Source organism: Ipomoea triloba, chromosome 15 (genome assembly GCF_003576645.1).
Source record: "Ipomoea triloba cultivar NCNSP0323 chromosome 15, ASM357664v1".
Taxonomy (NCBI): domain Eukaryota; kingdom Viridiplantae; phylum Streptophyta; class Magnoliopsida; order Solanales; family Convolvulaceae; genus Ipomoea; species Ipomoea triloba.
In genome coordinates, this window is record NC_044930.1 from 4,916,026 (window position 1) to 4,942,056 (window position 26,031).

The 26,031-nt window shown below is 36.0% G+C and overlaps 3 protein-coding genes and 1 pseudogene across 3 annotated transcripts in view; 2 read left to right on the forward strand and 2 right to left on the reverse strand.

Annotated features, from left to right (window-relative positions):
* Positions 1-2,349, reverse strand: part of LOC116006398 (wall-associated receptor kinase 5-like) — a 5,447-nt gene extending 3,098 nt beyond the window's left edge. Inside the window, exons 1-2 of the mRNA XM_031246749.1 lie at positions 1,357-2,349; positions 530-694 (exon numbers count right to left, since the gene is read on the reverse strand). Of these exons, the coding sequence (XP_031102609.1) occupies positions 530-694; positions 1,357-2,299 (1,108 nt within the window). The 5' untranslated portion in view covers positions 2,300-2,349. The remainder of the gene's footprint in view (positions 1-529; positions 695-1,356) is intronic.
* A 5,913-nt stretch (positions 2,350-8,262) lies between these two features.
* LOC116006841 (wall-associated receptor kinase 2-like) lies at positions 8,263-9,578 on the forward strand. The gene is made up of 2 exons (XM_031247336.1): positions 8,263-9,211; positions 9,433-9,578. Exons 1-2 carry the CDS (start codon positions 8,263-8,265, stop codon positions 9,576-9,578), a joined length of 1,095 nt encoding a protein of 364 aa, XP_031103196.1.
* Positions 8,336-16,937, forward strand: LOC116006842 (annotated as a pseudogene).
* Positions 16,938-18,086: 1,149 nt separating this feature from the next.
* LOC116007446 (putative wall-associated receptor kinase-like 16) lies at positions 18,087-21,672 on the reverse strand. The gene is made up of 3 exons (XM_031248118.1): positions 20,764-21,672; positions 19,551-19,727; positions 18,087-19,425 (listed from the first exon to the last, which is right to left on the reverse strand). Exons 1-3 carry the CDS (start codon positions 21,641-21,643, stop codon positions 18,287-18,289), a joined length of 2,196 nt encoding a protein of 731 aa, XP_031103978.1. The 5' UTR covers positions 21,644-21,672; the 3' UTR covers positions 18,087-18,286.
* Positions 21,673-26,031: the final 4,359 nt, after the last annotated feature.

The following is a 26,031-nucleotide window of genomic DNA, read 5'->3' on the forward strand; positions in this document are numbered from 1 at the left end:
ATATATATATATATATATATATATATATATATATATATATATATATATATATATATATATATATATATATATATATATATATATATATATACATATATGCATGCATTATATATTTTTGTATATTTATTTATTTTATATTATTAATTAATTATTTATTTTTATTCCTATTGTCATTTACTATTAAACAAATATGTTTTTTTTCATTTAAATCAATTACCATTATTAAGTACTTGTAGTCCAGTGGCATCAAACTCTTCCCTTTATACGGGAGGTGGTGGGTTCGAGTCGGAGACAACACTAACCCTTGTGCTTCAATAGGTTGAGAAAGTAGTTATGAACAGATACTGCATTCTAATAGAGTTAGTAGTATTCAAAAAAAAAAAAAAAGTACTTGATTCCAATTAAGATTCTGATTCCAAGGTTTGAACCAAATACTCTTTAAATATGTTAAAAAAATTAAATACATAATAATACAATAAAGTAAATATAGAGTACTAAATAGTTTATATTTGTCTGGTTACGTATGTACCTGTGCAGCCTGGACTAAGATATGGATTTCCTTCATAGCCATTATCGCAGCGGCAACGGTAACCTCCCAATCCGGTGTCCGAATCTAAGCAATGGCTATTCGCATGGCATGCATATTCACTGCCTTTTTTGGCTTCGTCGCAACTCAATTTTCCAATTGGTGGGTCTAGTACAACCACGTGGAACACTCACGTTATTATTCATGCAAGAATTTTAACTTAGATTCAGGAGAAAGTCTACGAGTCCCTATTTGAAAGTGCATTTTGTGTTTTTAATTTTTACTTTTTTTTTGTTTTTTTATGCTTATTAATTTAGAAAAATGATCATCTGCTATTCATTAATTAAATTCCTAATATTTTAGTTTATCCTTTTATCATTTTACACTTATCAATAATTCAACAATTAATTTTGTCAAATACTTTAATTTTAATTAGTTAGCTTATTAGCTACTAACTTTTCAGTTGGCGTGCTAAACAGAGTTATAATTTAAAAATCAAAATACCAATTTTTCATTTATTAACAATTACTCCTTAGTTTCATTTTAAATGTCTAGTTCAATTAAGGAGAGTTACTAAGGTGTCTCATTTCTTCCCCAACTATTAATAATCATTCTCATTCCTCCCTACTACCAAACATACAAAATACTTTCACCAAAATCTATTACCATTACTAAGTATTTGATACTCATACCGATTCTGATTTTCATGTGCGAATCAAACATATTTGTAATTCTATTTTTATAATATTAAGTTTAATATTAGTATGTAAATGAAAGGGATGAGTACTAAATAGCATAGCGGAGTATTTATCAGCAAATTAATTACGCACCTATGCAACCCAGATATGGATTGCCTTGATAGCCGTGATCGCAGCTGCAACGATAGCCTCCCGTGTCTGAATCTACGCAGTGGCTATTCCCTTTGCATCCATATTCAGTAATGTGCTGCGCTTCTTTGCAATTCAAGTCTCCAATTGCCCAGTCCATAACGAGTGGAACAGTTTCATGAACCCTCCGTGGAAAATTAGGATTGTTCAAATCAGATGCGCCAAGGAATCTGAACCGACTCGTGTCTCCAAAAAAGGAGTAGGCGCAGGGATTGAAGGACCAGACCTTGGTGTGGTTCATGGCACTGACCATGCTAATGTTGTACAACTTGTTCAAATCTTTTGGCATGGGTAATTGGCAGCAGCCGACACCGGAACAAGTAGTCCCATTAACCGGCGGCACTTGAGAGGCATTAGAACAGCGCGAAGTGCAACTGGAAACGTCATTGGTTCCGTGGGATATGAGCAAAGTGTCGTCGCAGCCTACAATGGCGAACTTGTTTTCAAGGGAGTAGCTGTAGTGATTTAATCTTTGGAACGACATGGTTTGAGAAGTAGAGTTGAAAGGGAATTGCAGAGGACGCCATGCTCCTTTGGAGTCGTAGCAAACGGTTATACCGCCGCCGCCGCCAACCCATATATGCCTATCTGATATGTCATAGACTAAGGCAGGGTTGCCCGCTCCGGTAGTGAGGACTGTGTTGGGTGGATTGGAACTGGTGTCGCAGAGTATCTGGAATTCGGAATCAAATGCACATCCACTTCCTATTCCGAATGGGTACGGAATCGCCAAGTTTCCGCACCGGGTTGGGCAACCTCGACGACCAATCGGAGCTGCAGCTTGGCTCAAGTTGGTTGTCGTCGTCTGGGCAATAGCTGAGGCAGACAGGAAGACGAGCGCCATCAATAAACAACGCCCACAAGCAATTGGGGCACAGAATTCCATAGCTATAGAGGATATAATATATTAGCAATTCGATCTGTATTTGCATGTATATATAAAAAGTTTGGTTGGCCATGAAATTCTATTTATACACTATATGGATAGGCCATCCCCGAAGACTCCGCAAATCGCTCCACGCATCTCGGTCCAAAACGAATTTAATTAAATTTTATGAATTAGAATAATGTAAATTATGAGTTAGAATAATGTACATTATGAGTTATAAAAATACATGTTACAGTGGGTCTCGTGAAAAAAATAAATAATGACTTCGTTTTTGGACCGTGACCCACGCAATAACTATTGGGCAGAAGCTAATAAAAGTCAAGTCTAGCACTCAGTGACAGAAACTAATAAAGGGTCAAGTCTAGCACTCAACGTCTTGAAAATGTGTGGTGGTATAAGGAAATAAAGTTACACTTTCGAGCTAGTAAAGGCCAAGTCTAGCACATGGTGGTTAAAAGATTGTTGAGCGAATGCCGATAAAGGACTTAATAGGGCCAAGTCCATCACCCATCGTCTCAAAATGTGTTATAGTAGTCTTAGGAAATAAAGTTACACTTTCGTTACTAGCTATAGCTATTGGTATAGTAATAAGCGTTTAATTTTAACAATTCTCTTTAACAAAAGAGCTGAGCTAGCATAGAAATCAGAGTGTATTCGCAAAAAAAAAAAAAAAAAAAAAAATAAGAGTGTTGGCAGTGATTGGCCTGGATCTGCATCATGCATGTTTGAATATAATTGGCGTCAAGTACGTTGTAGCTAGCTACCATCTCCCAGGACGTCCTATCTAAGATAAATATGTATGAATTGAAACTTTATCGTCCTGTTGTGCCTTATTTGTCAATTGATAAGTAGTCATGTGGCTCTTATAGGTGGAGACATGATAAGACATAAGTCCATACGCAATTGTAGTTGATGAAAGGTACTAATAGGCTACATTTTCCAATGTTACCATCACGTTTTCCACTTCCTCTAGAATAGTAGAATATATGGTCGAGGCTTTAGTTTAGAAATTTTACTTTAATTAACTTATTAAGCGGTTTAATGCTGACAGAAAAATCAATTCAACTATTCTAGAGAAAGTGGGGCACTTGGGCCGAGAGGAGACCCTTGAAATTAAGGATTCAACATTTTGGTAAAAAAAAAAAAAAGCAATTCAAATGAAAAGACAAAAGATATGCTTAAGCCATATATCACCATATTAGCTACGTTTGGCAAACATAATTGAAAAGGTATGTAGCTGAAAGATGGAAAATTATAAGCTAAAAGCTGAAGAGCGGTTAAACTAGCTGATTATTCTTGAAAGTGTTTGGTAAAATTAGTTTTTTGATAAGCTGATAAATGTAAAAAGACTAAAAGTGACATCTTCATAAAATTTAAATAGTTTTAAATTTAAATAGGTTTGTTTACATATTAAAATTTAACATTTTCAAATGAAAAGTAGCAATATTATTGTGAATCTCCTTCATCATCAATACATCCAATACAATCCTATTCATATATATATATATATATATATATATATATATATATATATATATATAAGATAATCAATCTTTAATAATAATAATAATAAAATGATCACATTTTAATTGGGAGGGGTAAATGATGTCATTTATTTAAAATAATAAGGATAAAGATGAAAAAAAGAAAGTTAGGAATCTACTAGCTTATTTTTAAAAATTAAAAATAAGTTTTTAGTTTAAGCTACTAGCTTATTTTGGTTACGTTATATATATGAATATAATCTCATTCGAAGTCTCAATCGAATCCATTAATTTTAGTCAAAGTCTCTTCGGCTAAGATTATATTCATATATATAGCGTATATGACAGGAGAAATACGAGTAATAATATACTATATATGTGAACGGACAATTTTACACCTTCATTTGACTTCAACTTAACCAAAATTTGACTAAAGGACCAACATTGGAAAGAATTTGAAAGTCAAGGGACTTAAATTGTCTAAATCAAAAGTCGATGACTAATTTTGGAAAATCAACATAGTCGGAGAACCATTGCTGGAATTAACTCAAACTGTAATTATATAGCAATGATATTGTAGTTGTGTTGTAATGAAACTATAGTGTATATAAAATGAAATTAAATTGAATAACAATTTAACATATTTGAGTGTATAATGTCGAATGAAACTGTAGTTATATCGAAAAGAAATTGTAGTTGTATTGAAAGGAAACTGCTGTGTTTTTAAAAAGAAATTGAATATGTTATACACACGGAGTTACTTTTTGCGGAACAGATGCCGTTTCTGCTGTTTCTTTTCATTAATCAAAACGACGCCGTTTTGATATATATGGACTACCATGCATTGTGGATCGCGATCCACAGTCAAATTTGCGCAGTTTCACCTTGCAAGGTGGACCCGGATCCATAGAATAATTTGTCCAATTATATATGGCCACTTCATTAAAGTAAATTTTGCAATACGTGTGTTGACCATATTAGCGGAAGTGGAAAATGTCATGACAGCGTGAAAAATATTTCATTGACGTACTCGTAATAATTTACTTCCAACTTTTACTTTCACTTGTGTTCAAATTTGATTAGATGAAAAAAAAAAAAAGAATGAATAAATATCATGGACTCCTATTAAATTAAGTAATTAAAGCATGTCGATCAAATCATAGGGAGTAAATAATAAAAGTAAGAATTAAGAGTACATGTAGAATTACTCAAACTACCTGCATTGTAACATGTGGTTTATAAATATAACTTGATGGCCACTCGAACACTATTATCCATAGAATCGGTAATAATATATTACTCCGTACATCATATTTTGTTTCAAAATTTAATATATTTAATTTTGATATTTTGTTTAAATTTCTTGTCTAAACTAATTTTAATGTTATGTAATTTTGATATTCTATTTATTTTAATATTATGTAATTTTGATACTGTGTTTAAATTATGTTATTTCTTTAGAGACAACTTCAACCAAATTGGTCACACTATTGACTTGGTAACTACAAGCTAAGTTTATTAATTCGACTTCTCTTCTTGATTTGAGATGATTACCTATGGGTGGGGTTTGAAAATTTTATTTTCTATTAGAATAAATTCTCCATCAATCAAATAAAATAAAATATTTTTTTATTTTCAAATTTAAGGAAAATATTCTCTCAAAAAAACCAGTGAGCCAAACAGGAGATAAGAAACCAACAAAACCTTTAGGGCAGTGCGTGTGGGAAGTGCCAGGAATTGACTTTGGGTTGACTCGTGGATAGGAATTGACTCATGGATAAGCATTGACGGGAAAGCTAGCTAGAAATTTTCATACATGCTCTCAAACTTTTATCAATAGAATCGATCGGTAATATATTACATTTACATCCTCAATAATTATGGAATTCTCTGCCCCTGTTGCCTGTTGGTCTTGACTAATAATCTAACGTGTAAAATGGGAAAGTATTCATTTTGTTGTATTATATTAAGTTTTTTTATTTTTATTTTTATTTTTATTTTTATTTTTTTTGGATTAAAGGGACCCGTAGATCCCGATTAATCAGAGACGCCTGCTCGTAGCGACGTTGTTCATATTCCGGTCGAGCAACACATTCAGCCCGTCCGGAGGATGATTCAACACCGTAGTACTCCACGTTGAACTTTGCTCAAGATTTGCCAAAAAGTTGACACATTGATTTTCCTCTCGGAACACATGACTGATCTTCCATCTATCAAAGCGCTCCATGAGAGCTTTGCAGTCCGTGATTAAGGTATTGGCATCAATAGTATTCCCCATGTTACAATCAAGAGCTTGCATCATAGCTTCAGAATCAGTTTCAACAATGAGTCTGATAAAATTAAGATTTTTCGCAATAACGAGTCATTCCCGAAGACCCGTAGCTCTGCCAAGAAGTTGTTAGATTATATTAAGTATTTAGTGTACTATTTAAAGCGCTAAAGTAGTGTATTTTCACTAGCAAACACTCAACTGATAGAGTTGAATGTGAAACTACCATCAGTTAGTAGAAAAGATATATATTAGAAATCAACTAAAAGCTTTCACTAGCAAACACTCAACTGATAGAGCTGAATGTGAAACTACCAAAAGTTAGTAGAAAAGATATTTAGGCTATGTTTGGCAAACCTAGCTGAAAAGGTAGCTGAAAGCTGAAAACTGAAAAGCTATAATCTCGAAGCTGAAATCTGAAGAGCTGGTAAGCTAGCTGTTATGCTTAAAAGTGTTTGGTAAAATTAGCTTTTTAATAAGTTGATAAATGTAAAAAGACTAAAAAGGACATCTTCATACAATTTAAATAGTTTAAATTTAAATAGGTTTGTTTATATATTTAAAAATAAAATAGTGAAATCAATATATTTTAATAAAATATAAAGTGAGAGCATATATTTGAAATCATATAAAGTAAAACAAAATGTTTATAATTCGTAAGATTAATTCATACAAAAATCAATGTTGAAACAAAAATGTCAAATTGAAATTAAAACTAAACATATTGAAAAAAAAAAAAAGTCAAAAAGGTTTAGCCAAAAAGGTTTTAATTAAGAAGTGTAAATGATGTCATTTCTTTAAAATAATAAGGTTAAAGATGGAAAAAAAGTTAAGAAGCTACTAGTTTATCAAAAATAAGCTCTTATTTTAAGCTACTAGCTTATTTTAGGAACATTACCAAACAGAGCTTATAACTTAGGAACATTACCAAACAGAGCTTATAACTTATTAGTAGCTTAAAATAAACTATAAGCTCCTAAATAAGCTCTGCCAAATAGAGTCATATTAGAAATCAACTAAAAGCTTTCGAGAGGTGCGTGTTGGAAGGACAAATTAACTAGCGTACACTTTGGTGCATATTACAATATGATTTAAGATTTGATTTAGAGTTACTTAATTGAGCTATAATGCACATAAGTCAAAATTACATTAAAAGATTCAATCCAACCAATTAACTTATGTGAGGCTGTCTCACATATCTTTGTCCCTGAGACGGGTTGGGTCAAGATAAAAATAAAATGTTTATTATTTATATAAAAAATATACTATCTATTCATAAATACATTCTCCCGACTTAATTGTCAACATTACTTAATGTAAAGGTATCACAATTGTTTTTTGAGTACTACTAACTCTGTTACAATACAGTATCTGTTCATAACTATTTTCTCAACGGCTCGAACCCACCCTCTTCTATATAGGGGTGTAATCGAGTACCAATAGACTTATTCCTAAATATCTAGTTCCAAGTGTGAGCAATAATGGTATGGGATGTGTGGGGAATTGATTTTGGGTAAACTCGTGGATCGGCATTCACGGAAAAGCTCATAGATGCAGAGTGCAGACCTCACCCAGGCCTACCTGTCTTCATCATCGCCTATCCATATAGGCATATAGCGTATAAATACAATTTGATTTGCCACCCAAAATTTTTATCCATAGAATCGGTAATATATTTCATTTACATCTTCAATAATATAATTATGGAAAAAAGCAAATACCAATTTTGGTCCTACGACTATTGTTTTAGTGCCAAAATTCATCACGCAGGTCACCCATCCCCGTTTAAAACGTGCCGAAATCTAAAATTTTTGATGGTATTTTCATCCTTTTCAACTCAATATCCTAATTTGAGCATGAATAAAGAGATTTAAGCTCTAAGATCGATCACAATTCACAATTCTCCTCCTAAAATGAGGTGGAAAAACTGCGAATTTTGATTGATTTTAGGACTTAAATTCATTTATTCATACTCAAATTAAGATATTAAGTTGAAAATGATGAAAATATGCTTAACAATTTTAGATGTTTGCACGTTTTAAACGAATAGGTGATCGGCGCGATAAATTTTGGCACTAAACTAATAGTCGTGGATGAAAATTGGTACTAAAACAATAGTTGTGAGACCAAAATTGATAGAAATGAAACATGTGAACCAAAATTGTCATTTGCTAATAGTCGTGGAACCAAAATTGATATTTGCTCTTATGGAAAAACTATGTGGCGGCCCTGTTGCAGCATGTTGGTGTTGTTTATTAGTGGTGGTGTTCCTGTCAGGCTCCTCCGCTATTGCCCAGACGAGAAGCAACGCTCCCATTGTTCGTCCAGGTTGCCCCACCCACTGCGGAAACTTGACGGTTCCCTACCCATTCGGAATCGGGATAGGAAGTGAATGTGCACTTGATTCCGGATTCGAGATATCCTGCGACACTACTACTGTTTCCAATCAAGGCAGAGCAATCTTTAGAGGATGGAGTGGGCTCCGCTTTGTGTATAACATATCAGAAACCCAGATTTCGGTTGCGCACTCCCCAATGCTGGCAACCAATTGCTACGACTCCAAAGGAGCATTGGTTCGTAAGCCGCCATTTCTACTCCAAACTTATTGGGTACTGCCCATACAAAGATATTATCACTGCAGCCTCTCCCCTGAAAACAAGATAACCACAATTGGCTGCGACGATACTCTCGTCATATCGCAAGGAACCAATATTACTTCCACATGTTCTAATGCCTCTCAAGTGCCTCACAATGGGGCTTGTTCCGGTATCGGCTGCTGCCAATTACCCTTACCCAAGGGCTCCAACAAGGTCTACAATATTAGCATGCTCAGTGCCTCGAACCACACCAGGGTCTGGTCCTTCAATCCCTGCTCATACATGTTTCTTGGAGACACCAGTCGCTTCAGATTGCTTGGTGCATCTGATTTCAGCAATCCTAATTTCACACGGAGGGTTGTTGAAACTGTTCCCGTGGTTCTAGACTGGGCAATTGGAGACTTGAGTTGCAAAGAAGCCGAAAGCAGTAGTGGATATGCTTGCCAAGCGAATAGCCATTGCGTAGATTCCGGCACCGGATTTGGAGGTTATCGCTGCGAATGCGATTATGGTTATGAAGGCAACCCATATCTCACTCAAGGCTGCTTCATGGCGTTAGGTAAGGCTTTTTTTTCGTAAATATACTAAGAGCAGATTTTTTTTCTTCTGTTATTAATGCCTAAATTGCTCTTGTCTATTTAATAATAAAAATAAGCCTTAATGTTTAAAAAAGAAAAAACAAACTCAAACATATATGCTTGACAATTATATATGGTATTATTGGAACCATCTTGTAATATGAACCATAATTCACAGTATAACAATTGCCACTTGTATTAGACCGGCCAATTGGAAACTTGAGTTGTAACGAAGCCCAAAAAAGAAGTGGATATGCATGCCAAGCCAATAGTCACTGTGTAGATTCAGGCCGCACAGGAAATGGAGGTTACATGTGCCGTTGTGATGACGGTTATGAAGGGAAGTAGGGAACGCATATCTAAGTCCAGGTTGCACTGGTGCGTAATAACATAAATTAAATATCTACTATTTAACACTTCGTATTTACTCGGTTACATTTACACTATTAGTTGTGTATAATGCTGAGTCTTTATATGTTCCAGATGTTGATGAATGCAAAAATCCAGAGAATAATACATGTATACTGCAATGCAACAACATTCCAGGGGGATTCAAGTGTAGTTGTCTCGAAGGATACTACAGCGACGGTAGAAAAGATGGTCAAGGTTGCCTTCTTATGAACAAAAAGTCAGTTTCATGGTTTAAATTCTTTCTAGGTAAGTTCTTAATTTTCTTTCATTTTTAAGAAATGGTATGAACGTTTACTGATTGCCAGTGGTTCTCACTACCCTACCATCAATACAGGGATAGGATTGGGAATATTTGCCTTGGTTGCTGTGGCTACTTCACTATGCTATATGATCAAGAAAACAAACCGTGCTAACATGAGGCTCAAGTTCTTTGAACAAAATGGTGGCTTCTTACTGAAACAAAAGATCACCTCCAGCGATGGCTCAGAGGTGACCAAAATTTATTCTGCCAAAGAGCTCACTGAAGCTACTAATAACTATGCTCAAGATATAATTTTGGGTCGAGGTGGAAATGGCATTGTGTTTAAAAGAATTTTACCAAATATGCTAGAAGTTGCAATCAAAAGATCCAAAACAGTCAATGACACTCAAATTGAGCAGTTCATCAATGAGGTGGTTATTCTTTCTCGAATTAATCACCGCCATGTTGTCAAATTCTTGGGGTGTTGCTTGGAAGCTGAAGTTCCTCTGCTAGTATATGAATATATCTCTAATGGAACTCTGCATCACCATATCCATCGCCATTCTGGTGCATCAGATTGGTTGTCATGGGAAAATCGTTTGAGAATTGCAATTGAAGCTGCAGGTGCACTTGCTTATCTTCACTCTGCTGCATCCATGCCTATAATCCACAGGGACGTCAAGTCAACCAACATATTGATAGACGAAAACTACACTGCAAAGATCTCTGATTTTGGAGCTTCTAGGTTAGTCCCTTTGGATCGTACACATGTGGCAACACTAGTCCAAGGAACACTTGGCTATTTGGATCCAGAATACTTCCAAACAAGCCTATTGACAGAAAAGAGTGATGTATATAGTTTTGGAGTAGTCTTGGCCGAACTTCTAACAGAAAGGAAACCTGTGCCTCCAAATATGAGTGAGGAAGAGGATCGAAACTTATCTGCATTTTTTGTTCGATCCGTGAATGAGAATAGACTGTTTCAGATTCTTGTGCCTAGGCTAGTAAAGGAGGGGACACTAGAACAACTTCAAAGAATTGCAGAGCTTGTGAAAAGATGCCTTCAACTTAAAGGAGAAGATAGACCTAAAATGAAAGAAGTAGCAAGTGAACTTGAATGTATAAGACACTCTGCTGAACATTCATGTGCAGAACCTTGTTTTATACTTGAAGAGGATGAAGCGTCAGATCTTTATCCAGTGACAATAAGCCCATAGTGCTTATGCATGTGATGAGATCATATCATTTAACTTTAATCTCTTTGTATGATAATAATGGATGATATTTCTACTTCATTGTATTTGTAAGGAAAAGAGAGACTGAGAATGCATTATGCATTATGTTATGATGAATATAATATAATCACGACACAAGTTCCGCATCATCTCCCCTTCAGCTGTGCTTTTAGGAACAACCACTAAAAGAGTCTTACTGTTGACATGAGTTGGGTGGCATTCATGGTTTGTTTAATTCTTGCATGTGCCATATGGTTTGCTGTGCATTGAAGTTTTGTTTTTTGGGCATAAGCCAATGAAAACTTGGGGTTAATGGTATCTGCTTGCCTGGCTGATAGGTAAGTCATTTAATGACCAAATTGTGCATTATTATTATTGGGGAACGGAGTAGATGAAGGTGCAAATAGCCGAATAGGAAAGTGTAAATGCAGCACCTAACACAATTAGTGTCAGTTGCAGCATTTTGTAATAGACCTCAATTATGGCCACTTCACTAAAGTAAAATTTGCAATATGTGCGTTGACCATATTAGCGGAAGTGCAAAAAGTCATGGCAGCATTATATTGTAACATGTAGCTTATTAAGTAATAGTGCCTTTTAGCTTATAAATATAACTTCATGGCCATTCGGACACTATTATCCATAGAATTACATCTTCTTCTATTCTATAGTTATGGAACTCTCTTCCCCTGTTGCATGTTGGTGTTGTGTGTTCCTGTCTGCCTTGGCTATTGCCCTGACAACCAACTTGAGCCAAACTGCAGCTCCGATTGGTCGTCCAGGTTGCCCAAACCGGTGCGGAAACTTGGCGATTCCGTACCCATTCGGAATAGGAAGCGGATGTGCATTTGATTCCAAATTCGAGATACTCTGCGACACCCGTGCCAATCCACCCAACACAGTCCTCACTACCGGATGGGGCGCACCTATGTTAGTCTATGACATATCAGATACTCAGATACGGATACCCGGCCCCGGCGTGTTAACCGTTTGTTACGACTCCAAAGGAGCATGGCGTCCTATGCCATTCCCTTTCAACTTTACCTCTCAAACCATGTTGCTCCAAAGATTAAATCACTACAGCTTCTCCCTTGCAAACAAGTTCACCACTGTAGGCTGCGACGACACTCTGCTCATATCCCACGGACCCAATGACGTCTCCAGATGCACTTCGCGCTGTTCTGATGCCTCTCAAGTGCCGGTGGTTAATGGGAACTGCTCCGGTGTCGGCTGCTGCCAATTACCCATGCCAAAAGATTTGAACAATAAGTTGTACAACATTAGCATGGTGAGTGCCATGAACCACACCAAGGTCTGGTCCTTCAATCCCTGCGCCCACACCTTTTTTGGAGAGACGAGTCGGTTCACATTCCTTGGCGCATCTGATTTGAGCAATCAGAATTTTCCACGGAGGGTTTATGAAACTATTCCGGTCCTTCTAGACTGGGCAATTGGAGACTTGAATTGCAAAGAAGCACAACACCTTACTGAATATGCATGCAAAGGGAATAGCCATTGCGTAGATTCGGACACGGGATTCGGAGGTTATCGTTGCATCTGCGATCACGGCTATCAAGGCAATCCATATCTTGGTTGCATAGGTGCGTAATTTGCACATAAGTACTCCGATCAGTATATACTATTCAGTACTCCGTTTCATTTATATACTAATATTAAACTTAATATTATAAAAATAACTTTTTAACTAAACTAGACATATAAAATGGGACTGGACTGGAGAGTAATTGTTAATAAATGGAAAATTGGTATTTTGATTCCTAAATTATGGTTCTGTTTGGCACGTCTAGCTGAAAAGTTAATAGCTAATAAGCTAACTAATTGAAATTAAAATGTTTGGTAAAATTAATTGTTGAATTAGCTAATAAGTTTAAAAAGATATAAAAGGATAAACTAAGATATTACAAATTTGATTAATGAAGGATAGATGATGTCATTTTTGTAAATTAATAAGGATAAAAAAAGAAAAAAAATTAAAAAGTCATTAGCTTATTTTAAAACACTACTTGGGATAGCGTTTCAAAATAAGTTACTCCGTATTATTTTAAGCTCACTATATTTTACTAAATAGAGCTTATATCTCATTTGTAGTTTAAAATAAATTATAAACTCTAAAATAAGTTCTAACATGTTATACTCTACTTTTATCCTAATTACAAGTTGATCTAAATTTTCCTACTCAAGTACCTTTTAAAGTGACTAGTTTTATGACTTTTATCCAAAATATAAACACAGCACTCTGTATGTAAACCTAAAATTTGAAAGATTTTGATTTAATTTTAAACCCTTTAATTATTAATCCAACAGTTGAATAAATTGTCCTCCCTCTTTAATTTATAGATAAAACTTACATAAAAGTACTTTAAATTTTAGAATCACAAATTTTTATGTCGATATTTGACAATTTTGTTACATATTTAGATAAAATTAATCACTTTGAGAAGAATTAAGGGGAAAAATATGGTGTGCCTATCATTAATAGAAAAAATAGAGAATATGACTATAATTCATGTCAAAAACTTCCTTTCCGATCCCCTTAATAAGTTAAAATTATTGTATTGGACAACTCTAACCGAATTGATCGCATAGTTAGTTTGGTAACTACAAAATTTTAAATTTGACATTCAGTATGTGGGAGCGACTCCCTCGTTGTGATCCTTTAGCATCCAAAATATACTTTTAAATAGGGACTTGTAGACTTTCTTCTAAATCTAAGTTAAAATTCTTGCATGAATAATAACGTGAGTGTTCCACGTGGTTGTACTAGACCCACCAATTGGAAAATTGAGTTGCGACAAAGCCAAAAATGGCAGTGTATATGCATGCCAAGCGAATAGCCATTGCTTAGATTCGGACACCGGTTTGGGAGGTTACCGTTGCCACTGCGATAATGGCTATGAAGGAAATCCATATCTTAGTCCAGGCTGCACAGGTACGTAACCAGACAAATATAAACTATTTAGTACTCTATATTTACTTTATTGTATTATGTATTTAATTTTTTTTTAACATGCTTAAGGAGTGTTTGGTTCAAACTAACATTGGAATCAAAATCATAATTGAAATCAAATACATAGTAATGGTAATTAGTTTATGTGAAAAAGCATATTTGTTTAATAGTAAACAAGAATAAGAATCAAAATAAATAAATAATTAATAATATAAAAATAAATAAATATACAAAAACATATAATAAATATATATACACATACATATATGTGTATATGATCGCCTACAAATGAGAACCACTCGCCCAGGAGAGAAATCAGAACGCGTGTCATTTGTACACGTGTCCAAATCTAACGGATCAGAAACATTGATTAAAAAAAAACGCAGTGACATTTTCGTAAATAACAGAACATCGAAGTGCAAATAAAATCTATTACAAGTGCAAGTAGCAATTTCATACAGTGCACCTAAGTGCAAATAAAATGTATTACAAGTGCAAGTATAATTTACACTGAACATCAATACTAAGTGCACCTAATGTTGTAACTAGTTGCACCTAACGTTATAATTAGGTGCACGAATGTTAACAAGGTAAATTACTAGCACTTATAAGTGATTTTACTAGCACTTTTTACTTGCAAATGTGCACCAGCTACTTGCACTATAACACATTTACTTGCACCAAAGTTCGAGTTATTTACGAAAATGGCACCGCGTCGTTTTTTAAAAATGACATCTGATTTGTTGATCTGGACACGTGGACAACTGTAAATGGTTCTTATTTCTCTCTGGGCACTTGTTCTCGTCAGGTGCCCCTATGTGTATATGTATTAAAGTTTCATATGCATGGACAATGAATTTTTTCATTTATTTTTTATTCCATTGTTCAAAACCAATGGAAGAAAATGTAATGAGCTTTATAATTACTAAAATATTTGAATCTAATAGTATGATAGCAAAACTAGACAAACAAACATGTTGATTAATGAGTATCAAATCTTATTGTATGATAGTAGAGTACAAAAGTCACTAATCAAACGCCATTTTAGTATATTACCACTAGCAAATATTTGACTAATGGAGATAATTTTGGCTCAAATATTGGAATCAGATTAATGGTAATTGGAATCAAATATTGGAATGGTATATATAATGCTTGATCTCAACATGCATGTTCCAGATATTGATGAGTGCAAAAATCCAGAGACGATGAAGTCATGTGAACAACGATGCATTAACTTTCCAGGTGGATTCAACTGTAGTTGTTTTAAAGGGTATTTCGGAGACGGTAGAAAAGGTGGTCAAGGTTGCATTCTCATCAACAAAAAGTCAGCAGCTTCTTCATGGTTTAAACTCTCTCTAGGTATGTAATGTATGTTTCACAGAGTAAATACACTGAAAATGTTGAACAATATATGCAACTTTTTCAGTCGTGTCACTACCCAACCTGCAGGCTACCATCAAATTATTTGTACACTCCTACTAATTCGAAAATTTTTAATGATACAGGGATCGGATTGGGAACTGTCGTCTTTGTTGCTATAGCTACTTCACTATCCTATATCATCAAGAAAACAAATGATGCTAAAATGAGGCTAAAGTTCTTTGAACAAAATGGTGGCTTTTTACTACAGCAAAAGATCACCGATGGAGGCAGTGATGGCACAGACGTAACCAAAATCTATTCAGCAAAAGAGCTCAGGCAAGCTACCAATAACTTTGCTAAAGACATGATTCTGGGTCAAGGTGGAAATGGAATTGTATTTAAAGGAATCTTATTACCTAATAAACTCCAAGTTGCCGTTAAAAGATCAAAAACAGTGGATGACACTCAAATTGAACAGTTCATCAATGAGGTAGCTATTCTTTCTCGAATCAATCATCGTCATGTTGTCAAATTCTTGGGGTGTTGCTTGGAAGCTGAAGTTCCTTTGCTAGTATATGAATATGTCTCTAATGGAACTCTGTATTACCATATCCACCGCGAAGCTGGTGGATCGGATTGGTTGTCATGGGAAAATCGTCTGAGAATTGCAATTGAAGCTGCTGGTGCACTTGCTTATCTATACTCATCTGCATCCACACCTATAATCCACAGGGACGTTAAGTCCACCAACATATTGATTGACGAAAATTATACCGCAAAGATTTCGGATTTTGGTGCTTCTAGGTTAGTCCCTTTGGATCATACACATGTGGCAACACTAGTCCAAGGAACCCTTGGTTATTTGGATCCGGAATACTTCCAGACAAGTTTGTTGACAGAAAAGAGCGACGTATACAGTTTTGGAGTAGTCTTGGCCGAGCTTCTAACAGGAAGGAAACCGTGTATCCAAATATGAGCGAGGAGGACCGGAACTTATCATCGTTTTTCGTTCGATCCTTGAATGAGAATCGTCTGTTTCAGATTATTGTGCCCAGACTGATAAGGGAGGGGACACTGGACCAACTTCAAAGAATTGGAGAGCTTGTGAAAAGATGTCTTGAACTGAAGGGAGAAGATAGGCCTCAAATGAAGGAAGTAGCCAGCGAACTTGAACGCATAAGAAACTCTACTAAAGTTTCTTGGACTACCGAGTCCTCTTGTCTTTTACCTGCAGAGGATGAATCATTGGATCTTTATGCAGCTCCAATTAACCATCCAGTAGTGGATGCTCCTACACAGAAGCTTCTTTAATGTGCATGTACGTGCATCATGTAACTTCATTCATTCTAAATGCATGTATTGCAACCATATGATAAGGGCTACTTGCCTAAGTCTTTTCCGACACTTATGAGATATTTCTAGCGTATTGTGTTTGTTAAAAATGCCCACAATGATAATTCAAATCATATTTGACAATATTCTATCAAGTGTGATGGATCTTAAATTCTCAAGTAGAGCAACTCAAGAATAACTACTAGATAGTGATATAACTAAAGAAATCAAGGAACACGTATATTTTTTTTGAAGAGAAGGAACACGTATATATAATGCCAAAAGTAGAGAGATAATAGTCTAAAATTGAATTGTGTAACTCATTTCCCTTCCAATATTGTAACAATTGAAAGTGCATTTTTAGATAATTTTTAAAATTATCAACAAAAAATAATTAAATTTTAAACCTAACTCATAAACAGTATACCCTAAACAGTAAAAAGTGAACCCTAAATCAAACATAAAATCAAAAATCCAAACTTGTGCACTGCACTTTCATATTGTGCAAAGTACAATTTTAATACTTTTTAATTTTTTTTATTAGAATAAATTCTCCATCAATCAAATAAAATAAAATCTTTTTTTTTTCAAATTTGAGGAAAAAATTATCCAAAAATACCACTGAGCCAAACAGGACATACATAAAACTGATAAAAGCAGTGCGTGTGGGAAGTGCCTGGAATTGACTTTGCGTTGACTCATCATTAGGCATTGACAGAAAAGCTAGCCAACTAGCAAATTTGGGCCTAGCCCATTCGCTAGAGCTGACCATCCATTATAAATATTGTATTGTGAATTATAATATTTTTTTTTAATCATATTATTGGTATTTTATATTTTGTCATCGACATTTTAAAATTCATTTAAATTTTGTCTTCACTCAATAAATAAAAAATCTGAATTCTCTTCTGACCCTCGAACAACATACGGCATACAAGCTGATTAGCAGAATGCACCCAAAAAAGAGATTGTTAAATGTGAAGCTACCAAAAGTAAGTAGAAATCAACAATGGCTTTTAGAAAGTAAATGAAGATAGGAGAAATCAACAAAAGCGCAGCTTTCGGGAGGTGCGTATGGTAAGGGCAAATTATATTTATTATTGATGTTGCACTTTTCATCTCTTTATTAATAAAATATTAGGAACAAAATTTACAATTTTAGTATAACTCAGGGACAAAAAATGCAACTTCAATAAAAATTTAAGGACAAAAAGTGAGCATGATCAACACTCGGTGACGAATTCTACAATTATTCTATAAATTAGGGACGGAAAGTGCAATATTTCCTTACATTAATTTGTATATTTTGAACTAAATTTTATATTATAATATTGATAATGTTCTTCCCGGGTGGCATACAAACTAGTAAATATAACGTGTATTACACTAGGATAGAGGGAGCAAGAATACTCATATGGTTGCAATACATTATTATTATCATACATTGAGAATGAAGCTTCATGAGTTAATTTAAATGCAAATTAAAGCTCCCATACAATCAGCACTACGGGCTAATTGTAACGGCATAAAGATCTGATGGTTCATCATCCGCAACTACTGCAGAACAAGAAGGCTCCGCCCAACAATGCTTAATGGAATTTCTTATATATTCAAGCTCACTCGCTACTTCTTTCATTTTAGGCCTATCTTCTCCTTTGAGTTGAAGACATCTTTTCACAAGCTCTGCAATTCTTTGAAGTTGGTCCAGTGTCCCCTCCCTTACTAGTCTAGGCACAAGAATCTGAAACAGACGATTCTCATTCATGGATCGAACAAAAAAAGAGGACAAGTTTCGGTCTTCTTCACTCATATTTGGAGATACAGGTTTCCTTTCTGTTAGAAGCTCCGCTAAGACCACTCCAAAACTATATACATCGCTCTTTTCGGTCAGGCGACTGGTTTGGAAGTATTCTGGATCCAAATAACCGAGTGTTCCTTGGACTAGTGTTGCCACATGTGTACGATCCAAAGGAACAAACCTAGAAGCCCCGAAATCTGAGATCTTTGTTGTATAGTTTTCGTCAATCAATATGTTGGTTGACTTAACGTCCCTATGGATTATAGGCATGGATGTAGCTGAGTGAAGATAAGCGAGTGCACCCGCAGCTTCAATTGCAATTCTCAAACGATTTTCCCATGACAGCCAATTCGATCCACCAGCTTCACTATGGATGTGATGATATAGAGTTCCATTCGAGATATATTCATATACTAGCAAAGGAACTTCGGCTTCCAAGCAACACCCCAAGAATTTGACGACATGACGGTGATTGATCCGAGAAAGAATAACCACCTCATTGATGAACTGCTCAATTTGAGAGTCGTCCACTGTTTTTGATCTCTTAACTGCAACTTTGAGTTCATTAGGTAAGATTGCTTTAAACACAGTGCCATTACCACCTCGACCCAGAATCATGTCATGAGCATAGTTATTGGTAGCTTCCCTGAGCTCTTTTGCTGAATAAATTTTTGTCACGTCTGTTCCATCTCTACCTCCATCATTTGAGGTGATCTTTTGTTTTAGTAAAAAGCCACCATTTTGTTCAAAGAACTTTAGCCTCAGTTGAGCTCGATTTCTTTTCTTGATCGTATAGCACAGTGAAGTAGCTGTGGCAACCAAGACGAAAATTCCCAATCCTATCCCTGAGTTTTTAAAAAAATTGACGAATTTTTGGGCAATAAGTAATATTACTTTAAAATATGAACAATGATAAGGGTGCTTGATGAAATGGAGTAAACATTAGTGACAATTTTGAAAAGTTGATTACCTATAAAGAATTTAAGCCATGGAAAAATTGACTTTTTATTCATGAGAAAGCAACCCTGACCATCTTTTTTACCATCGTCGTAGTACCCTTCCAAACAACTACAATTGTAGCCCCCTTGAACGTTAATGCATATCTGTTCACATGGATTCATCTCTGGATTTGCACATTCGTCAATATCTGTAGCATATAGTGTGGATTGATCTTCATATAGCTATTTTGTTAACCTCAACATTTTCAATGTAAAAAGTAATCTACTAACAATAAAAATACTTGTGTAGAGAATAGATATACAGGGGAGGTTTGAAAATTAGTTGATAGTTGATTGTGTTTACTATTTTGACCAATTGATAGTATTAGCTATGAAAAGTGTTTTGATAAATTAATTGTTTACTCAGATTACATTTAAAATGATCAGGCATAAGTATATTGTGTTATTTACTTGACGTTTGACTTCTAATGATATTAAAATATAAATTTTAATAAAAATTGAATAATTATAAATACTAATATAGTCAACCACTATTAATGGTAAATTGGACTTTTAAAATAAAAATGCATTAAACTGATATTAGTGTTGCAAAAATTCCACCTAGGCAGCTATTAATCAGGGCCTAGGCGTTTGTTGGCTGCCTAGCGTATCACCATAATTGGTGGTCTAGGCGGCCTAATCGGCGCCTAGCGTATCACCATAATCACTACTTACGCCGCCAAGGCGCTAACAGCCTAGGCACCGACTAGGTTGCCTAGTCGGCCGATTAGCTATTGTTTCCTTCTTTTTTAAATGGACTATTTAACTAAAAAAGACATCGTTTTGAGCGAAATAACTCTAAATTTAGTATTAATTATTAAAGTATTAAATAGTTTATAATTATCAAATCTTAAAAAGAATTAAAACATTTAAAATGAATTTTTAAAAATAAAAAAATACGTAGACGCCTAGGCACCGATTAATCGCCGCTTAGGCACCCTACGGCCCTAGACTCCCTTGAGCGTCCGAGGACTGCCTAGTGATTTTTTCAAGCATGACTGATATTAATAAACTACTCAAATTAACTTTTTCATTTTTAACTTGTTAACATTAATAAATAAAATTAAAAAATTATTTATCAAACATTCATTTTAATTGTTTAACTAGTTAAAGAGGTAAAATTGGTCCAAAAAAAATTATTAATAAGTCATTTTCCAAATACAAGCATGAAAATTGGATACCGACCTGTGCAGCCGGGACTGAGATACGGGTTGCCTTCATAACCATGATTGCAGTTGCAACGGTAGCCTCCCAACCCCGTCTCCGAATCCACGCAATGGCTATTCACTTGGCACACATATCCACTGCTGTTTTGCGCTTCTTCGCACCTCAAGTTCCCAATTGCCCAGTCTAGAACAAGCGGAACACTATCAACAACCCTCTGTTGAAAATCAGGATCGCTCAAATCAGCCGCACCAAGGAACCTAAACCGACTCGCCTCTCCAAGAAACGTGTGCCCACAGCGATTGAAGGGCCAGGCCTTAGTGTGGTTCCAGGCACTCACCATGGAAACATCGTAGTCTTTTCTCAACCCATTTGGTATAGGGGACTGGCAGCACCCGATACCGGAACAAGTCCCGTTATCCGGCACTTGGCCGGCGCCGGTACACCGGGAAGTGCACCCGGCGGTGGTATTGGTCCCGTCCGATATCATCAGAGTATCGTCGCAGCCCACGGTGATCAGATTGTTGGCCGGGGAGAGGCTATAGTGGCAATACTTTTGGATACTGAGGATCCAAGTGGAGTAGTATTGACGAACCAATGCACCGGTGGAGTTAAAGCAATGCGTGGCAACGCCGGCGCTGGGAATCCGTATTTCTCGGTCTGATATGTCGTAGACAATAGTGGGAAGGATATCTATGGTGAGGAAGGCTCTGGGCGGATTGATTTCGGTGTTGCAGAGGATTTCGAACCCGGAATCATAGGCGCATCCGCTCCCTTTCCCGATTCCGAACGGGTATGGAACCGTCACGTTTCCGCACTGGCTTGGGCAACCCGGGCTAGCGATCGGAGCGGCTTTGCTGAATTTTGTTGTCTGCGCAATGGCCGTGGCAGACAGGAACATTAACAGACAAGACCAACGAGGAAAATGGAGACAGAGTTCCATAATTCTTTGCAGAAATTAGAACTATTCGACTGGCCAAGAAATTCGACTGAACAGGCGATGAAGGCTAGCCTGGGTCCGAATGTATGAAGTTTGCGCCATTTTGTAGCGAGCTTTTCCGTGAATGCCGATGGATGAGTCAACCCAGAATGCAATTCCATTCTTGGCACTTCCCACACGCACCTCGCAAAAGCTTTTGTTGGTTTCCTACTAGGCACAACAACATTGTTGCCCCTGTTGAAAATTTGGTCCCTGTTTATTATCAGCAGATTTAATAACTTCTTTTTTTTTTAAACAAGCAAATGTAATATCTTAATTGTCCATTATATTGAACTTTCAGTCCTGGTATTTTATATATTTTTAAGGGGTTGTTTTTGTCATTTATTTATAGTTAAAATTTCATTCTCTTCATTATTTTTAAACATAAAAATTGATTCTAAATGACCAAAAAAATGCTCATATGTTAATGGAGTTTGACAATTATATAACTATAGTTATTAAAAGCGCAACATTATAGCACACATGGGAGGGGTAGGTTCGAGCCTCAGTAGAGGCGATATTGGCTCTTTGTGCTTCATTTGTATGAGTTATATTATTATTAAGATTATTTATTTCTGTTATATTTTGTATGACTTAGAATAGGTCTTACGGTTAGAGCTATTGTATAGGAGCTTTTGTAGTTACCTACTCTATCTAGGACTCTGTTGTAAAGTCTGAATTCAGTTAATCAAAATATTGTACGTTCATCTGGTATCAGCTTAGCGATAGGACCTCCCACCACACTTTTCCCTAACCACCGTGATCACTCACCTTCTCCGTGCGATGGCCACCAACAACTCGGCTAATCAGGCGACGGCTCCGGTCACCACCACCGCCCCGACAGTCACCAACCCACTCTCTTCCGCACACCACTTTGTCTCCATAAAACTCACTGCATGCAATTTTCTCTTTTGGCGTACCCAATTGGTGCCCTTCCTACGAGGACAAGGACTCCTCGGCTTTGTGGATGGTGACAATCCGTGTCCGCCGGCCTCCATTGTCACCGTTCCAGCGACGGCTTCTGCTGCTGCCGTCACAACGCCGAACCCAGCTCACGCAGCGTGGATGCAACAGGATCAATCGATCCTCTCCCTTCTCATCTCCTCGCTCTCCGGCGAGGTGATGTACCTTGCGGTTGGCCGGACCACCGCTCGCGAGGTTTGGCTCTCCATCACCGCCGCACTCGGCTTTGGTTGAGAAAGTAGCTATAAACAGATACTTCATTGTAATAGAGTCAATAGTACTCAAAAAAAAAGTGCAACATTATAAACAATTAAAAGGTTAAATATATTTAAATTAAGTTTAAAAAAAAAAAAACAAAATTTTAAAAGTGAACAATTTAGGGGCCGTTTATAAATATTTTCTTTTAACTTTCCAAAAGCCATTCTTGATTTCTACTAACTTTTGTTAGGTTCACATTTACAAGCTTTACTACGGCACTACTTTTTTGGTGCGTTAACGTTTTTGTTACTTTGGTACTCAGTGTATATACCGTGTGTTGTTGGACCCTCCACTCTAGCGTTCTTGAGTGATCTTTATTTCGTTACACTTTATTCAATTTATTTTTTATACTTTGATTTTGAATAATGTTTCTTAGTTTCACGGTTACGGGGTAGTCAAACGAAGAGCCAACACGACCATAAAATAAGTTTAAAATAGATTAAATGACAAAATAACATTATTATTGCGAGAGAATCAAGAATTGAACCCCATTTCAATGTGTCCTAAAGGGATATTTATACAAGGTCTACATACTTCTAGAAAGGAAAGGAAAGAGTTAACAAATTTGATCTTAAGAAAGTTTCCTATCAGATTTATTTTTTAATGACAAAAAGGAAAATCTTGCCCAATATCTGGAGGAAGACTCCAGGGCCTCTAGGCTCAACACTCGGTCGGCCTCACCAATCTCGACTGCATGCAAAAGGGTAGGCGACTGGGTTTGGACACGGTCACTAGGCGAGAATCCTGACTTCCTGGACTACTCGGCGTCTAGTCTATACCTTGCGCTAATCGGCCGCGAATGGCTAAAGGCCGTTTGCGCTTGTGTACGCACCCATGTCTAAGATCCCACCAGTCTTTTGGATGGGCTACAAGTCCCGAGTGCTTGGGCATGCTCCTGACGGGTTACTCCACTCGGGGGTGTCTATCAATATTATCACTATATTTTTTAAAACTGATGAAATTAACATTAATTAATAACTTCATTTTATTGATGTAATACCCCGTATTTTATTAACATTATCTTAAGGCGTTGACATTCCTAAGTTATGATCTTCAGATATTTCAAAAGAATTTTTATAAGGAAGTATAGTTGTTATTAAGTTGCGATCGTTCGTGCCGGTCACGAACCGTAAAATTTTTGAGGACGAATTTTCAGTTCGGATTTCCCTAGGAAATGGATGATTATGCATATTAGGACTAAGTATGAACTTCCTGCTTAGTTAAGTTGAAATTGGACGGAGTATAAGGGTGAAAATTTGTTGTGATCGTAGCATCGCAGAATTTCGCGGTGTACCGAACCTAGCCCAATTTTGAGGGTTAGTCTGGAATAAATTTTTAGTTTCGGAATTTATTCTATCCGGATTATTTTCTATCGAAAATTCATCTGTTTCAATCCCGATCAGTCCAAGTTGAGATATTTTATTATTTTATTATTTTTTTTTCCCTTACCTTATCACATAAGCTAAATGTGATTATAAAAGCATTTTTTTTCCCCTTTTCTTCTTCCTATTGCCGAAATGAGAGAGGGTGAGAGAGTGTGTGAGTCTTCATCTTCCTCTACCATTAAAACCTCGCTTCCATAGCCAAGTTCTTCATAGATCCCTCCAAATATTCGGTAAGACTTCGATTTTATTCGGTAGAAAGCTTTATAATCCTTCCTAGTGCTTGAATCTAAGTTAAGATTTCTTGTATGTTGTGTTATGTTGTTGGTGGAATCATAGGATTTTAAGGTGAAATTGGAGGAATCAACTCCAAAAGTCTTCTACGAGGACTAGTAACCCGGTTGAGGTAAGGAATTCCCTTAAGTTGGATTAGTCACTTGAATTTGGATAATTGATTATTTGGTTGAAATATGGTGTTTTTGAACTTTGGGAATATTTTTGTATACATGTTCATAGCTTGGATATGCTTGTATATGTTGTATTTATGTCCATATAGGCTTATACTTGTGAAAATAGTGAAAGGAAATCGGGGTAGATTCTGGCAGTAACTTCCGAGATTTATTGGGAAAAATTGGTAAGGTATTTTAATCCTATTTTTTTAGACATGTAGTTCTATAAGTGTAGAACCCGCATATAAAATTTCATAATGATCGGAGTAGTGGAAGTATGGTTTTCGGAATTTTTCCCAAAACTGGTCCAGAGAGAGAAAAATTCCGGACAGCACACTGCCAAGGGCAAACATGGAATTTTCTGTGTTTATTCGAGAACCAAAATGACCAAAAATTTTTATGGACATCAAGTACTATAAGTTGGGATCCTACCATAAAAATTTCAAGTGAAAAAGAGTTCGGGAACTATTTTTACCGGCTCAATCTTTCGGACTGCGTCAAGCTGAAATTTTCTGAATTATGCTTAGTAGGATTATGGATGTGTTAATGATAATTGTGAGGTAGTTAGTGAGTTAATGGTGATTAGGTGATGCTAAGGACGTGGATTAATGATGGAGATTAAATGATAATCTCATGATTTTTGGGTTATGGTTAGGCAATGACCTTACCTATTAGAATTTATATATGTTTGGATGTAAGATATCCTCAAGTTATGATCTAATGGTGTTGATCATGGTGGAACTTGTTGAGGACGATAATTGAGGATGCTGGTTGTTTTAAGTGTGAGATGGACATATGAAGTGTATCCAAAAATGTTTATGAAAACTTACGTTGAAAAACGTATGCTATTTTGATATAAAGGTTGTCAAAACCTTATTGTTTGAGAAAATGTTGTTTGAAAATCCTTCAGGGGCTAAAGAGGTAGCCGATTTCAAATATTGGACTCATTGGTGAAATATGTCCAAAAGAAATGATTTGAGTAAGAAAAATTGAAGGAAGAATCATGTTTTCAAAACCTTAGTTTCAGGAAGTCAAAGAGGACCTTGTCATTTATATTACCTCGGGCTATAGTACCGATGGTTTTCTTCAATATATGTACGGTTGTCTCTACGTCACTTCGTCAGGCGTAGGGAGTCTCTGCGTCACTCAGTCAGGCGCAGGGGAGTTTTCTATATCACTCAGTCAGGCGTAGGCCGTGGGGGTGTGCACACTTAAGTATAGATACTCATGTCATTTTCGGGTTGGTATCAGCTTTATG

Excerpts from the sequence above, each read along its gene's own strand:
- LOC116006841 (XM_031247336.1), top strand. The coding sequence starts at position 8,263 with ATGGAAAAACTATGTGGCGGCCCTGTTGCAGCATGTTGGTGTTGTTTA. Across the intron at positions 9,212-9,432 it reads AGGCTGCTTCATGGCGTTAG|ACCGGCCAATTGGAAACTTG; the intron begins GTAAGGCTTTTT and ends CACTTGTATTAG.
- LOC116007446 (XM_031248118.1), bottom strand. The coding sequence starts at position 21,643 with ATGTTCCTGTCTGCCACGGCCATTGCGCAGACAACAAAATTCAGCAAA. Across the intron at positions 19,728-20,763 it reads TCTCAGTCCCGGCTGCACAG|ATATTGACGAATGTGCAAAT; the intron begins GTCGGTATCCAA and ends TATATGCTACAG. Across the intron at positions 19,426-19,550 it reads ATGGCTTAAATTCTTTATAG|GGATAGGATTGGGAATTTTC; the intron begins GTAATCAACTTT and ends TTAAAAACTCAG.